The sequence below is a fragment of the Rhinatrema bivittatum genome, chromosome 4, assembly GCF_901001135.1.
Source record: "Rhinatrema bivittatum chromosome 4, aRhiBiv1.1, whole genome shotgun sequence".
Classification (NCBI taxonomy): Eukaryota; Metazoa; Chordata; class Amphibia; order Gymnophiona; family Rhinatrematidae; genus Rhinatrema; species Rhinatrema bivittatum.
The window spans coordinates 461,935,974-461,950,891 of NC_042618.1; the positions used below are offsets into that span (position 1 = coordinate 461,935,974).

The following is a 14,918-nucleotide window of genomic DNA, read 5'->3' on the forward strand; positions in this document are numbered from 1 at the left end:
AAAACATTATCCATTTCTAATTGGCACAAGAAAAGTACATATTTTTATATGCACTAATGTAGTGCAGAGTTCTAGTAGCTGTATTGGTCCTAGATAGGCAGACTGGATAGACCTGTTGATATTTTTCTGTTTATACGGAGAAAATTGCAATATTTGTAGAATGTATATTATAGGGACCTTTATTTTCAGTTTTATTTTTTTCCCCAGGAATTTATCAGTGCTTATTACAAGAACAAACATGATATTTACCTGGAAAAACGAGTTATTTTTTCCACTTATTTTTCCTGTTTTTTTGTTCTTGTTGTAATAAACCCTGATAAATTCCCAGGAAAAATAAAATAATAACTGAAAGCAAAAAGGTTCCTAAGGACATGATACCTTTAATGGAACCAACTAAAAACATGTACATTTCATTTATATACCACACATACATTATTCATATAGCCGATCAAACTCTTATGCATGAGTTTTCGAAACACTGATGGTCCACCAAAGGTCATTACAACCTACGTTTCCTATATATTCACTGTTCAGCAAGGCATATAATTAAAGTACACATTTTTTTACCAACAATCTGGGGTTGAGTCCGTTTATACAAAAACAAAGCCAATCTGCTTATCCAAAAACCAAGGCTAATTTCCACAACCTCCAGAAGTTACTTTCTGCCCACCGAAACAGAATCAGTAACATGTACCTGTAGTGTAATTATCCAGCTGTCCCCTTTCCCCTAGATTTTTCAAATCCTTCATAGATCATTAACCTCTTGCACTAAATAAAACTGCCGTTGCCCACTGTATTACAAATGAAAACTATTGAGCCCACAATGCTGGCTCATTAAACCTAATTTATATAGGGATACATTTTTACCAAAGTCAACCACTCAAGAGCACATGCTCACTTTCATAATACACATTCTTCTGGCAGTATGCAAGAGAGAGGCCTTTTAAATTCATGTTTAAAAAGTATGTGATTTGTAAGCATGCAGCTAACATGCATACTTTATGCTACAATTTTAAAAGATGTAAGAATCAATTTGTACTTTTAATCAAATTAATAATCCAATACTCAAACACAAAGTACACAGGTACCTTGTTTTCAAAATCAGTTTGTGAATATTTAAAAAGTACATGTATAATTATACAGCCGCAACAAATTTTGTTAAAACAGTGTGTTCTGTTTCCACAAAAGACCCAAAGGGAATGGAAAACACAGCTAGCTCTAGGACATGATCTTTGAGGCTAAAGGGCTGCGGGGGGGGTGGGGGATCTCCTGCTGTCAGAGAGTGAAAAAGTGATCCCCAAGAAACCAGCAGGTACACTCTGTCTATGGGTGGTGCCAATGCTGGGAAAATGTTCATGCTAGGGCCCAAGTCAAGTCTCCATGCTAGGAGCAGGAGAAAGGTATCGATGATGCCCAGGGCCGCACTAAGTCTCCATGCTGAGGACCGAAGAATGGTGCTGATGCTGAGGACCAGAGTAGGAGCTCGGCTGCTGCTTCCTAAGGCGGACTCCTCCTCCTGCATATCTCCAGATTTCCCGTATCCCATCAGCGGCGCTGCCTGAATTCTGTGAGGTCGCCACCGGCTGAGCCGCTAACTAACACCCAGCGCAGGAGGACCCGAACCCGCACCCTCTCCGCTTACATGCGCCGCACTACTGAGGCGCAGGCACGGCCGGACTCACCTCGGCGTGCAGGATAGGGACGCAGCCCGCCTCCTTCTCGTATTCATCCATACTGTCCGCCATCTTGCTGGGAAATCCTGCAGGGCATCATGGGTAACCACAGAAGCAGGGCGCCGGACCCACGCATGCGCGGGAGGGGGGGGAGTTTGACGGCACGCAGTCAAGGAGTGCTCTAGGGGTTGCGCTACGTGGGCGAGGAGTAAACTCTTGTTAGCATTCTTGCCCTACCTGGAGACGGCATTGCACCTATTCGCGCAATCCAAGGGGAGGGAGAACGAACCCGCCTTCCTCTATTTACACTGCACGCGCACACATAGAGAACGGCCATTCTTTTAATCAAGGGCTCTGTCCTGCTTTGTTACTAAGGCTGACCTTCAGAATGTGCGGAACCCTGGACTACTGACATGCATGTCTCCACCCCCGCGCAAGCAGAAGCAGTATAGTGTCGAGGAAAGGGTTAGTACAGCAGCACTGCCCCCCACCCACCAAAGGGTAGGGCCTAAATCGGTTGCCAGGGACAGATTCAAGAGTTTAGCTCCCCTATGCAGGGTGGGAGACCTTGGAGATGTGAAAGTCCCAAATATTTTGCTGGGCACGGTTGCACAGCTTTTTGGGCTGTGGGCTTGTCACCCAAGGGAATTGCCTATGTCTAACTCAGAAACTGGTGGTTGCTTCCATTCACCATCCCACTCCCTCTTAAGAACAGCCCTGCCTGATGCATTTGGTGAGACACTTCTATAAATAATTCAGCAAGAGACCACCAGGAGCCTCATCCTGTAAGTCACTGAAGCACACCCACTACTCCACAAATAGCACAATTACATTCAACTCCCTTAAACTGCCTCCACCTCCAACGTCCCTTCCTTCTCTGTCCAGACAGCAAATGTTGCTTACCTGTAACAGGTGTTCTCACAGGACAGCAGGATGTTAGTCCTCACATATGGGAGACATCACAGGATGGAGCCCAATCATGGAACACTTTTGTCAAAGTTTCTAGAACTTTGACTGGCCCCTACTGGGCATGCCCAGCATGGCACCAACCCTGCAGCTAGCAAGGGTCCCTCTTCAGTCTTATTTCAAAGCTACAGGTAGTGCCGAAAAATAAAATAATAAAACGAACCCAACAGCGCGGGGTGGCGGGCAGATAGTCCTCACATATAGGTAAGCACCAAGCTGAGGATGTCCGAACATACACCAAATGTACCCAAAGGCGTGCAACAGGCACAACAACTGGGGTGGAATTTGGTAGAGGGCATCCTGAACCCCACCGGGCAGGCGGAAGGGTGTTGGTACGTCATGTCTTAAATAGGTTACGCAAGACAGACTGGCCGAAGATGGAATCTTGTCTTCCGGCTTTGTCTAAGCAATAGTGGGCTGTAAAAGTATGAAGAGAACTCCAAGTGGCAGCCCTGCAAATGTCAGGAAGCGGCACCGATCGTAGGTGTATTACTGAAGTCGCCATGGCCCTCACAGAGTGTGCTTTAACATGGTCTTAGAGTTGAATGCCCGCTTGCTGATAGCAAAAGGATATGCAGTCCACTAACCAGGAGGAGAGAGTCTGCTTACCCACAGGCTGTCCCAATTTTTTAGGATGGAAAGACACAAATAATGGAGTGCTCTTCCTGTGGGCAGCTGTACGGTCTAGGTAGAACGCTAGAGCCCGTTTGCAGTCAAGGGTATGCAGAGCCTGTTCCCCTGGATTGGAATGGGGCCTGGGAAAGAAGATAGGTAGTATAATGGATTGGTTGAGATGAAACTCTGACACTACCTTAGGTAAGAATTTAGGGTGAGTGCGAAGTACCGCCCGGTCCTGCAGAAGTTTAGTGTAAGGCGGATAGGTAACTAGGGCCTGTAATTCACTAACTCTGGGAGCGGAAGTGATTGCCAAAAGGAAAATCACTTTCCATGTGAGAAAGCGAAGTTCACAGGAGTGGAGAGGCTCAAATGGTGGTTTCATGAGCCGACCCAAAACCAGGTTGAGGTCCCAAGAAGGGGCCGGAGGATGCAGTGGAGGCTTGAGGTGAAGCAAGCCTTTCAAAATCGTGTGACAAGGGGTTGTACTGAGATAGGGACATCCCTGAAACTTTTATGGAAGGTGGCTACCGCACTGACATGCATTCTAATGGAGGAAGTTTTAAGACCTGACTCTGACAAGTGCCAGAGGTAGTCTAGAAACTTCGGGATTGGACAGGTAAAGGGATCAAGGGCCTGAGAAGAGCACCATGACATGAACCTGTTCCATTTGTAGAAATACGATTTTCTCGTGGAAGGCTTCTGTGAAGCAATCAAGACATGGGAGACTGGATCAGAAAGGTTAAGCAGCTGAAGGATTAACCTTTCAACATCTATGCTGTAAGGGACAGGGCCTGAAGATTGGGATGGCGAAGGCACCCGTCGTTTTGAGTGATTAGAAGCGGGTCTGTTCCCAGAGGAATGTGCCTGCAAATGGAAAGATCCTGAAGAATTGGAAACCACACTTGGCGGGGCCAGTGGGGTGCTATCAGGATCATGGTTCCCTTGTCCTGACGTAACTTCACGAGAGTATTCGAGAGAAGTGGGAGTGGAGGGAATGCATATAGGAGAGCGGTTGATCATGATAGGGAGAACGCGTCTCTTGGTGGATAATGTTGGCTGCGAGTGAGAGAGCAGAAATTGCCTACTTTGCGATTCTGGGGTGACGCAAAGAGGTCTATTTGAGGATAACCCTATTTTTGGAAGATGGAGTTCGCTACTGAGGGGTTTAGAAACCGCTCGTGCGGTTGGAAGTTGCAACTCAATTTGTCTGCCAACACGTTGTCCAGTCCCAGCAAGTAGGTGGCCCTGAGGTACATTGAGTGGGAGAGGGCCTCCACCCATATCTGTGCAGCTTCCTGACACAGAAGGTAGGATCCTGTCCTTCCCTGCTTGTTGATGTACCACATGGCCACCTGGTTGTCCGTCTAGATCAGGATGACATGATTGGACAGGCGATCCTGAAATACCGTGAGAGCGTATCGAATTGCTCATAACTCCAGGAAATTTATTTGGTGTTTGGCTTCCTCTGGAGATCGGCCACATGGGCTCCCCACCCGAAGTTGGAAGCATCGGTGGTTAGAGTTATTTGAGGGTTTGGCGCCTGAAAGGGCAAACCCTGTAGAAGATTGTTGTGATTCATCCATCAGGCGAGAGACAGACGGAGTGAGTTGGTGACGTGGACCATGGTCAACAGGAGCTGAAGGGACTGGGTCAATTGCGACCTTAGAGTCCACTGCATGACTCTCATGACCAGGCGGGCCATTGGTGTGACCTGAACTGAGGACGCCATGTGTCTAGGAGGATGAGAAAACGATGAGCAGTCGTCGAGCGTTGAGACTGCAGCTGATGCGCCAGAGACACGAGAGTGAGGGCTTGTTGTCGAGGCAGGAAAGCCTTTGCCTGTAAGGTGTCCAAGTCTGCCCCAATGAACGACAAGGTTTGAGATGGGACTAAGGAGGATTTGTCGTAGTTGACGAGAAATCCTAGTGAAAGTAGAGTGTTTAAGGTGAGATGTAGGGATGACAGAGCGGATTGCTGAGTCGGAGCCCTGATTAACCAGTCGTCCAGATAAGGGTAGATGTGAACACCTTGAGTCCTGAGAAAGGCGGCAACCACGACAAGGCATTTTGTAAAGACTCGTGGTGCAGATGCTAGCCGAATGGAAGCACTCGGTATTGATAGTGCTTGGGGCCTACGAGAAACCTCAAAAATTTGCGATGAGATGGAGTTATCGCAATATAAGTGTATGTGTCCTAGAGGTCGAGAGAGCAAAGCCAGTCCCCTCTTTGAAGAAGAGAAAGCAGGGAGCCTAAGGTTACCATCTTGAACTTTTCTCTCTGAAGGTACTTGTTGAGGGCTCGTAGATCCAAAATTGGACGGATGCCTCCCGATCTTTTGGGGATTAGAAAGTACTGGGAATAGAACCCGAGGCCTTGCTGAGGCAATGGTACTGGTTCTATTGCTCTGGACTGGAATAGGAGGGAGGCCTCCTGCTCCAGAGCAATGAATGGTCGGATGTTTTCCACATCATTAGAGGTGGGGAATCCGGAGGAATGGAGAGAAAGTTGAGATGATAGCCTTGAGCAATTATTGCTAAGACCAATGGTCCGAGGTGATTGATTGCCATATGTTGTTGAAATGGCCCAAGCAGCCTCCTACTGGGACATTTGGTACTGGAATCTGGCTGCTGCTCTCTATATGAGAGTCAAAAACCAGAAGCAGGGCCCGGTTGGGGGGCTGTCTGTGGATTTTGCTTTCGGGTTTGACGAGACTGTGATCTGAGGAATGGTCTAGCAGACCGGCATCTGGCTGCTGGCAGGTAGGACTTCTTTGGTCTATAAAAAGACTTTTTAGAGTCCTTCCGGAAAGGCTGTTTAGAAGGATAATCCGAAGGAATCAGGGAGAGCTGTCTGAGAGTCTCATGATGGTCCTTTAGTTCAGCCACTGTCTTTTGAATCTGCTCGCCAAAGAGATTGTCTCCTATGCAGGGGAGGTCGGACAACCGCTCTTGCACTTCCAGACAAAGGTCTGAAGACTGAGCCAAGCCCATCGTCTTGCTGAAATAGCGGCTGCAGACACTCTGGTTGCAGTGTCAAAGATATCGTAACATGATCTAATCTCATGTTTGCCTGTCTCCAAACCCTTATTAAGTAGGGTGTGGAAGTTTTCTGGAAGTGACTGAGGCATGGAGGTTGTCAAGTCTTGTAGTTGCTTTAAAAAGACCCTATTATATTGGGTCATATATAGTTGGTAAGCAGCAATTCGGAGGATCAGCATTGATCCTTGAAAGACTCAGCGACCAATAGTATCCAAAAACTTCTGTTCCTTGCCAAGGGGAAAGGAAGTATGAGTTTTCGACCTTTTTGCTTTCTTTTGCGCAGATTCAACCACTACAGACTGGTGATCCAACTGAGGCTTTTGAAAGCCTGGAGCTAACTGCACCAAATAGGTAGAGTCAGTTTTCCTGTGGACTGGTGCAATGGAGCCAGGATGCTCCCAGTTCTTTTTGAGAAGGTCAAGAAGAACTTGATGGATGGAGATGGAGGTGATTTCCTTGGGCGCGTCCAGGAATTGAAGCAACTCCATCATTTGATGTCTGTCGTCCTATTCCATCAGTAACTGGAAAGGGACCAATTCAGACATGTCCTTCACAAAATTTATGAAAGAAAGGTCCTCTGGAGGAGAACACTTTCTACTTTCAGTGGGTGAAGGTGGTGAAGGCAAGTCATCGGTGTCTGGTGAAGAATCATCAGTCCAGGTGTCATAAGGATCAGAATCCTGTCGCTCTAGGAACTGTAGAGGGACGGGGTAGTTGGATACCTGAAGGTCCCAGTTTAGGCTCCGAAGGCATCGGAGGAATAATCGGAGGCACCAATGAAAGCAATGAAGGCCCTGGCACAGGCATCGATGGCATCAGTGGTATCGGTATTGATCTCGATGGCTGAGGCAGAACTCCCGATGGAGGGATGCGGAACGGTGTTTCTCCTCCCGATGATAAAGTCAGCGGGGAGGGCACCAGAGCCATCCGCGACCCGGGGTCTACCGGTGGAAAAGCGGCAATGAGCGCTTCCATCCTCGATAACAGCGGTGCCAATGCTGCTGGAATCGGGTCGTGCTCGGTTCCACTATCGGCACAGATATCGGTGCCGGGGGAACCTGGAGTCGATGCATCGCCTTGTCGATGGCCTCCTGAACCATCCGGTCCAGTTCTTCTCGGAGACCTGGAGCAAGCAGCCCCAGCTCCGGAACAGAAGGAGGCAGAGGCATAGCCGGAGGGACCATCGTTAGAGGCGGAGTAGCGGCTCCCGATGCCCAGTCGGGTGAGGATTGCCTCGGTGACCCGGTCGCCAAAAAGGTCGGTGCCTTTTCTGGAAGGGGTTTCTTCGGCGGCGGCTCGGACGATGGCGAGGTCGATGCTTTTGATGCCTCGATGGTCTGAGACTTTCGGTGCCGATGGCGATGTTTCTCCTTATGATCCCCTCGGTCCTGAGGGGGAGAAGAGGGTGTCAAAGGCCGGGAAGTGATCGACGCCGGGCAGTCACCGGTCGGTGGTCGATGCTGACATGATGTTGACGGTGCCGGTTCAGATGACGTCGATGCAATGGATGGAGTCGGGGCTTGAGCACGGAAGAGAAGTCCCATCTTCTCCATTCTAGCCTTGCGACCTTTTGGTGTCATTAGGGCACATTTGGTGCAGATCAAGACATCGTGCTCTCGTCCAAGACACATTACACAGACTTTATGCGGGTCTGTAATGGACATGGTACGAGTACAGTCCGGACACCGACGGAACCCCGACACCATGGCCATAGAAAAATCAAGCCACAGTATGGTCGATGGTCAGTAGGCCGTGAGGACTAAACTCGATGGTAATCAACGGAAAACGGGTAAAAACTTCCCGGAGTACCGCGGACTGAAAAAGTTAACGGAGGGACCCCTGTGAGGCAATTTAACTTTAAATAATTCCGTGAGGAAAATTAACCGTGTGGCTACTGCTGCGCGGAAAAAAGAAGACTGAAGAGGGACCCCTGCTGGCTGCAGGGTTGGTGCCATGCTGGGCATGCCCAGTAGGGGCCAGTCAAAGTTCTAGAAACTTTGACAAAAGTGTTCCGTGATTGGGCTCCATCCTGTGATGTCACCCATATGTGAGGACTACCATCCTGCTTGTCCTGTGAGAATATGGCTGAACACTTCCATGACTAGGTGCACAAGATTAATCAGGAGCTCTTCAACCGGTCACCTCCAGCCCCACCCCCTCCTCTCCACATTACTTTTCTGAAATCACAGAGGAGGAAACTGCAGATCAACTCTCCCCCCTCCAAACTCCCTACCTATTTCTCTGATTCCACTCCCACCCACTGCTATCTCTCCTGTTGTCATCCTCGCTGTCACACCCTTAATCTATGCTGGCCGTCATATCAATCCTCAAAAAAACCCTCACTGGACCCTACCTGCCCTGTTAACTATTGTCCTATCTTCCTCCTCCTTTCTTTCACATCCAAACTACTCAAAGGTGCTGTTCACCCAGGCCTGGATTTGGCAATAGGCACTCCAGGCCTGTGCCTTGGGCAGGAGAAATGGGGGGGGGGGGGGGGGGGGGGGGCAGCACCCTGGCTGAAGATATGCTGACTTTCAGCTGTAGGGATGTGCATTCAGTTTCGGTTTTTAGTGCACATTGAAAAAAATTAGAGGACACTATTTTGATTTAGTGTGCACACAAAAATTAAAATTTAACAAAAATTAAAAAAAAAAAGAATTTTAAAAATGAAACAAACTGAAAAAAGAAAAATCCTTTTTGACGGCACAACTCTATTCAGCTGTGCTGAATCTCACTCAGCAGAGAACAGCCCTCTCTTTGCTGATCCAGCTCCTTCCCTTAAGGGAACAGGAGAGCCTGCAGCAGACAGTGCAAAGGAGAATAATTTGGGGGAAACTTAGGAGGGGCCGAGTAGAGATCATTGGAGGATGGGAAGAGAGGCTGGGAGATGAGAGGGGGATTGGCTGGGGTGGGGTGTGAGAAAGGAACAAGGGTTGAGTGTTCTTGTGTTTGTGTGTGTGTATGCATATGCCATATTGGGTAAAATGTAAGAGAAGGGGATGTAAGGAGGAGCAGGATTGGAGCATGGTAGGGACACCTTCCTCATCTCCCTCCTACTGCAATTCAGATCCTCCCTCCCTTGATTCTCCCAGATCCTGCAATCCACTCCCCACCCCTTCCTACTGCTCTCTCCCCTTCAATCCAAGAACCTCTTTCTTCCTCATCTCCCATCTGCCCCTAGTCCTCTTTTCACACTCCTTCCTTTCTCCTCACCACATTCGTCATCCTCCTCACTTCCTGTCCCTGTGGTCTCTTCCCAGTACTGATACTTAAGATCACTTTTCTTCACCCAATAAAAATAAAATAAATGATATTAAGTTATAGTCTAAAACTACTTTATTTTATAATGTAATATAAAAGATGGAAACGTTTGCCAATTTGCTTCAGAATTTTTAAATTTTTCCCACAGGATCTACCCCTGAGCTGACTCAGAAAATTAGGAGATTATGCATTAGACCTTCTGCTCCCTGTTGTCCAACCTTGGGGTGGGGTGAGGTGTGTGGAGAGGTGGATGATGAGGCAACAGCACCAACGGTGCCTAGGGGCACCAGAATCCTAAATCCTTTACTGCATTCATCTCCAGTGCCTTGACTTTCTTTCATCTTAAACCAAGTCATTTTTGATCCACTGACTTTCACTTTTTATACTGCAAAGAAATATCCCTTGCTAAAGTCACAATTGACCTATTCCCAGCCATATCCAAGGGTCTACTTAATTCTCATCCTCTGTGACTTATCCACCGCTTTTTACACTGTTGATCACCTCCTACTCTTTGAAACTCTGTCCTCACTTAGATTTCAAGATTCTGTCCCATCTTGGTTCTTTTCCTTTCCCATTATGTTTTTAGTGTATGCTCTAGTACAGTGGTTCTCAACAGGTGTGTCAGGGTACACTGGTGTGTCACAAGGTCCTGGGAGGTGTCGCAGGGCCAGCAATGGCTGTCTCATCAGTCCAGATGGGAGTTGGTTGACTTCTCTTACATTGTGTCTAATTGATGGGAGGCTACTCTCTCTTCCTTCTCTTCTTTCTGGCCCAGTGGGAGGCTGTTTCCTCCTTTACCCAGATCAGAGTGAAATATTGCCAGTTCCTGCTGTTCTGGGCCTGATGGGACGCAAACTTTATCTTCCCCTGCTGAGTCTGGGAGTGATGCTGCTGATGATCTCTTCACCCTGTGGAGGGTGGGGAAAGGCGGTTGGGGATGCTAGAAAGATGAAGGTGGAACGGAGAGGGAGTGTGGGGGCTGTTGAGCAGGAAGGGATGGGAAACGGAGTCAGGGTAGCTGGGCAGGTAGGGAGAGTCAAGCAGAGAAGAGAAGGAGCACAGGGAAGAGGATGTGGGGAGTCAGGAATGCTGGGCAGGGATATGAGTGTGAGCAGATTAAAAGGGAAAAGTGAAGGATGATGGAGGCATGGAAGAGGAGTGATGGGGTGCAAAGAGCCATAAGTACATCACATCGGTTCACATTATAACTGTTGGAATAGTATGATGGAGGTGTCTTACTATAGATACATTACAACATTAAACATTAAGGATTGAACATTGAATATTAAATTTTAAAACTTAGGCTAAGGTGCCTTATAACAAATACAATATAGCATATAATCATTTTAACATGAGATTAAAGTGTCTTAATAATGATACATGGAAACATTGGAGAGGAGGAGCATGGTAACAGAGAGTGAGACATAGTAAACAGTGAGAAAATAGGGGTAGGATGGGGAGGGGGGGATTAGTCTGTGTGTTGGTAGGCTTTTTGGAATAGCCATGTTTTCAATTGTTTTTTGAATGATTGGGTGAAGGGTTCCAGTCTTAGTTGGGTGGGCAGCTTGTTCCAGAGGGGGGGGGGGGGGGCCTGCTACTGAAAAGGTACATTGTCTGTTGGAGGTAAGGTGAGCTAGTTTTGTGTGAGGGATGGCAAGCAGGCCTGTGTTTTGGGACTGCAGGTTTCTCTGGTAGTCATGGGGTTGGGGAGAGTCTTTTGGCCATTTGATTTTTTCGTTGTTGATGGTTTTGTGCAGGAGGGTGAGGATTTTGTATTGTGACCTGTATGTTATGGGGAGCCAGTGGAGTTCTTTTAGAATGGGAGTGATGTGTGATGAGCGGTTGGTGTTTGTGAGAGATCTGGCTGCTGCGTTTTGCAGAAGCTGGAGAGGTTTGGTGGTGGAGGCAGGGAGTCCGAGGAGGAGGGAGTTACAGTAGTCCAGCTTGGAGAGTATGAGGGATTGTAGTACTGTGCAGTAATCATAGTTGATTAGTAGAGGTTTGAGTTTTTTGAGGACTTGAAGCTTGTAGTAGCCCTCTTTGATTGTTAGGTTGATATGTTTTTTCATGTTGAGTTCCGAGTCCAGGGTGATACCAAGGTCTTTTACTTCGTTGGTGAGATTGGTGTGTAGTTGAGTGGGGGTGATGTCTTGGATCGTTTTTGTGGTGGGTTTGTGCGAGATGTGTAGAATTTATGTTTTTTTGTAGTTGAGAGTAAGCGATATCTGAGTGAGGAGGTTTTTTATTTGGATGGAGAAAGATTCCCATAATGAGATGATGTTTGGTATGTTTTCTTTGATGGGGAGAAGAATCTGGACATCTTCTGTGTAGATGTAATATGAGAGGTCCAGGCTGGAGAGGAGTTTACAGAGAGGGAGCATATATATATTGAACAGGGTAGAGGAGAGAGTGGATCCTTGAGGTACGCCGTGTGGGAGTGGGAATTGTTCTGATTTGCAGATGTTGAGGCGAACTTTATAGGATCTGTTGGATAGGTAGGATCTAAACCATTTGAGGTTGTTTTCACCTAGCCCAATCTCCATTAGTTGGGTTAGTAGTATGTCATGGTTTACAGTATCTATTGCAGCAGAGATGTCCAGTAGGATGAGAAGGTAGGAATGACCGGCTTCGATGCCTCTTAGCGCTGTGTCTGTGAGGGATAAGAGGAGAGTCTCGGTGCTGAGGGATTTTCTGAAACCGTGTTGGGTGGGGTACAGAATGCTTTGGTTTTCTAAGTATTCAGAGAGTTGGAGATTCACGTGCTTCTCAATGATCTTGGATATGAATGAGAGATTTGAGATGGGTCTATAGTTGGAGAGGTCGGTGGGGTTGAGATTTGATTTTTTGAGAATGGGTTTGATTATGGCACATTTCAGGGCTTCAGGGAAGATGCCTTGTTCAAGTGAGGTGTTTATTATGTCCGCGATGGGTTTGGCGATGAGATCTGGGATGAGTTTGAGAGTCTTGACCGGGATGGGGTCAGTGGGGTGTATGGCTGGGTTTATTTTCTGAATGATTTTCTTTACTTTGGTTGAAGTGATAAGTTGGAAGTTGGACCAGGTGGGGGGGGGGGGGGTGCAGTTTTGGGGAGGGTTGGGATTTCTTCATTTGTGTGGGGGTTGGGGGTTATGAGTTTGGTAATTTTATCTGAGAAGAAGCGGGCAAGTTCTTCGCAGGTCTTTGCGTTGCTGCCTGTGGTTGGAGAAAGGTGGCTGGGTTGCGTCAGTTTGGAGACTAGGTCAAATAGGGCTCTGGGGTTGTATTGGTGTTGATAGATTTTCTTTCCGTAGAATTCTCGCTTGGCATTATCGGTGTCGGTTCTGTAGATGTGGAGTAACGTTCTGTATCTGTCGAGGTGGGGTGGAGTAAGATGTCTTCTCCAGATTTTTTCAGCTTGTCGGAGTAGTCTTTTGGTGTTTTTCAGCTCAGGGGTGTACCATGGTGTTTTGTGGGGGTTGTTGTTGTTGATTGCTTTGGAGATGATGGGGCATTTGGTTTTGGCAATTTCAGCATTGATGTTAATCCAGGAATTAATGGCCGTGTTTGGATCGTTGAGGTCTAAGGTGGTTAGGGCGCTGGGGAGGGCTTCAGTAAGGTCTTCGCTGGAGCAAGGTTTGTAGAAGTTGATGTATTTTTTGGAGTTGTTGTATTCGGTGTAATAATAATGAGTGGTAAGACATTTCTTACTAAAAGAAAAATAGGAACATTTATATCATATTACCATCCATTTTATACAAAGATATAACAATAGAAATCAAAACCCTGATATAAGTTCCTCCCTAAAGTAACATATAAGGGGGGCGAATATACAGGAGAATTCAAAGTAACTCAAACAATTTCATTATATACGAAAAAGAATTAGCTTTATGTGAATTGACAAAAATACACACTTTATGTTCCCAACTTAGTACTAACTAGGAGATATAACAGTAATCATCCTAGAATTAATGAACGATTTAAGCTGTTCAGGATAATAGAAAATAAAACACTCTTTCTGTAGCTTCATAATGCATTTGCAGGGGTATCTTAAAACAAATGAATAAACCATAGATTTAACTTGTGCCCCATGAGACAGGAATTCCCTTCTTCTCTGCTGCGTTACTCGGGCAAAGTCTGGAAAAATTCTTCCGGAGCCCCATAAAAAAATTAAAAACTTGGCTGTTTCAACAGGCTCACACCTAAACCTATTCTTTGCCCACATCTTTGTCCCCCTCATCTGTCCTTTAAGTGCCGCTAAGCTCCCCCCTTCCATCTCATCCAGACCAATGCCTTTTACATGCTTCTAGATTTACATTCCTCTAACACTCCGTCTCCTCCCCCCTGTGTTCCCCCCCTCTTTTCATACCCAATTTCTCCCCTCCTTTCTCTTTCCCTTTTCATTTCAACTTCTTATAATCTGTTCTCCTAAACAGAATACCTTCTTCATCAAATTAACTTCTTTGTAGATACACCACTCAAATTTATGCAAGTTACTTATTATCTATTTATGTTCGTTTTTTACCAGTTCAAATGCTCCACCAAATTGTTCGATGTTTATCTGTTGCTGTTCTGTGTTCCATGTAAAGGATATGGCCTCTCAGGGCCCCCCTATTCTGTTGTACGATGTGTAAATGGCTATCGGTATATAAAAATGTTAAAATAAATAAAATGGGCTCATCATATTCTTAAAGAAATTCTTCATTACAATGCCCATATCTTGTTCTGAGGCAAATGTTACCAGAAGAGTAGATCTTTCACAAAGTTCCGTTGTGGAATCTTCCAGGTATTGGGTGATTCTCCAGTATCTCGACCTGGTTCTCTGCCTCTTGTCTGTCCTTAAATGAGACCGGTAAGAAAAATAACTTGACAATACAGGGTAATCTGTTCTCATCAAGCTTCAGATTTTCTAAAATTTTTAATTAAGTTATATCTTTTTTTAAGTTATATCTGCTGCTTGTCCCACTATTTTTGGAAAGTTCAGAAATCTTAGGTTAAGATGTCTGGAAAAATGTTCTAAATTCTCAATTCTGCGTGAAGCACTTGTTATATCTTTAATTAACTTCACATTACATTCAAAGTTAGTTTTCAGTGTTGCTTCCAACACTTCTATCCTGGGTTCCACATTATTCACTTTCACTTCCAGATTCTCCACTTTTGTTTTAAGAATATCCGCTTTTGCATTGGAATCTTGAAAAGACTTGCCTAAACCGGCTACTAAGTCCCAAAGTGTGTCTAGAGTCACAATGGCTGGTTTAGGTGGCAAATGAAAGTCGCCAAACTCACCCACTTTCTTTTCCAGCCTTTCTTCCGCCGGTGCTATCAGCTTTCCACCCTTCTCCTTTTCTCCTCCCTCTAGGGTTGATGTTCTCATTGCTTCCTCCAAC

General features: G+C 46.3%; 1 protein-coding gene across 1 annotated transcript in view; it reads right to left on the reverse strand.

Moving 5' to 3' along the window:
* The window catches only part of ZDHHC17 (zinc finger DHHC-type containing 17), a 156,784-nt gene extending 155,030 nt beyond the window's left edge, over positions 1–1,754 (reverse strand). Inside the window, exon 1 of the mRNA XM_029597144.1 lies at positions 1,683–1,754. Coding sequence (XP_029453004.1) covers positions 1,683–1,745 — 63 coding nt within the window. The 5' untranslated portion in view covers positions 1,746–1,754. The remainder of the gene's footprint in view (positions 1–1,682) is intronic.
* Positions 1,755–14,918: the final 13,164 nt, after the last annotated feature.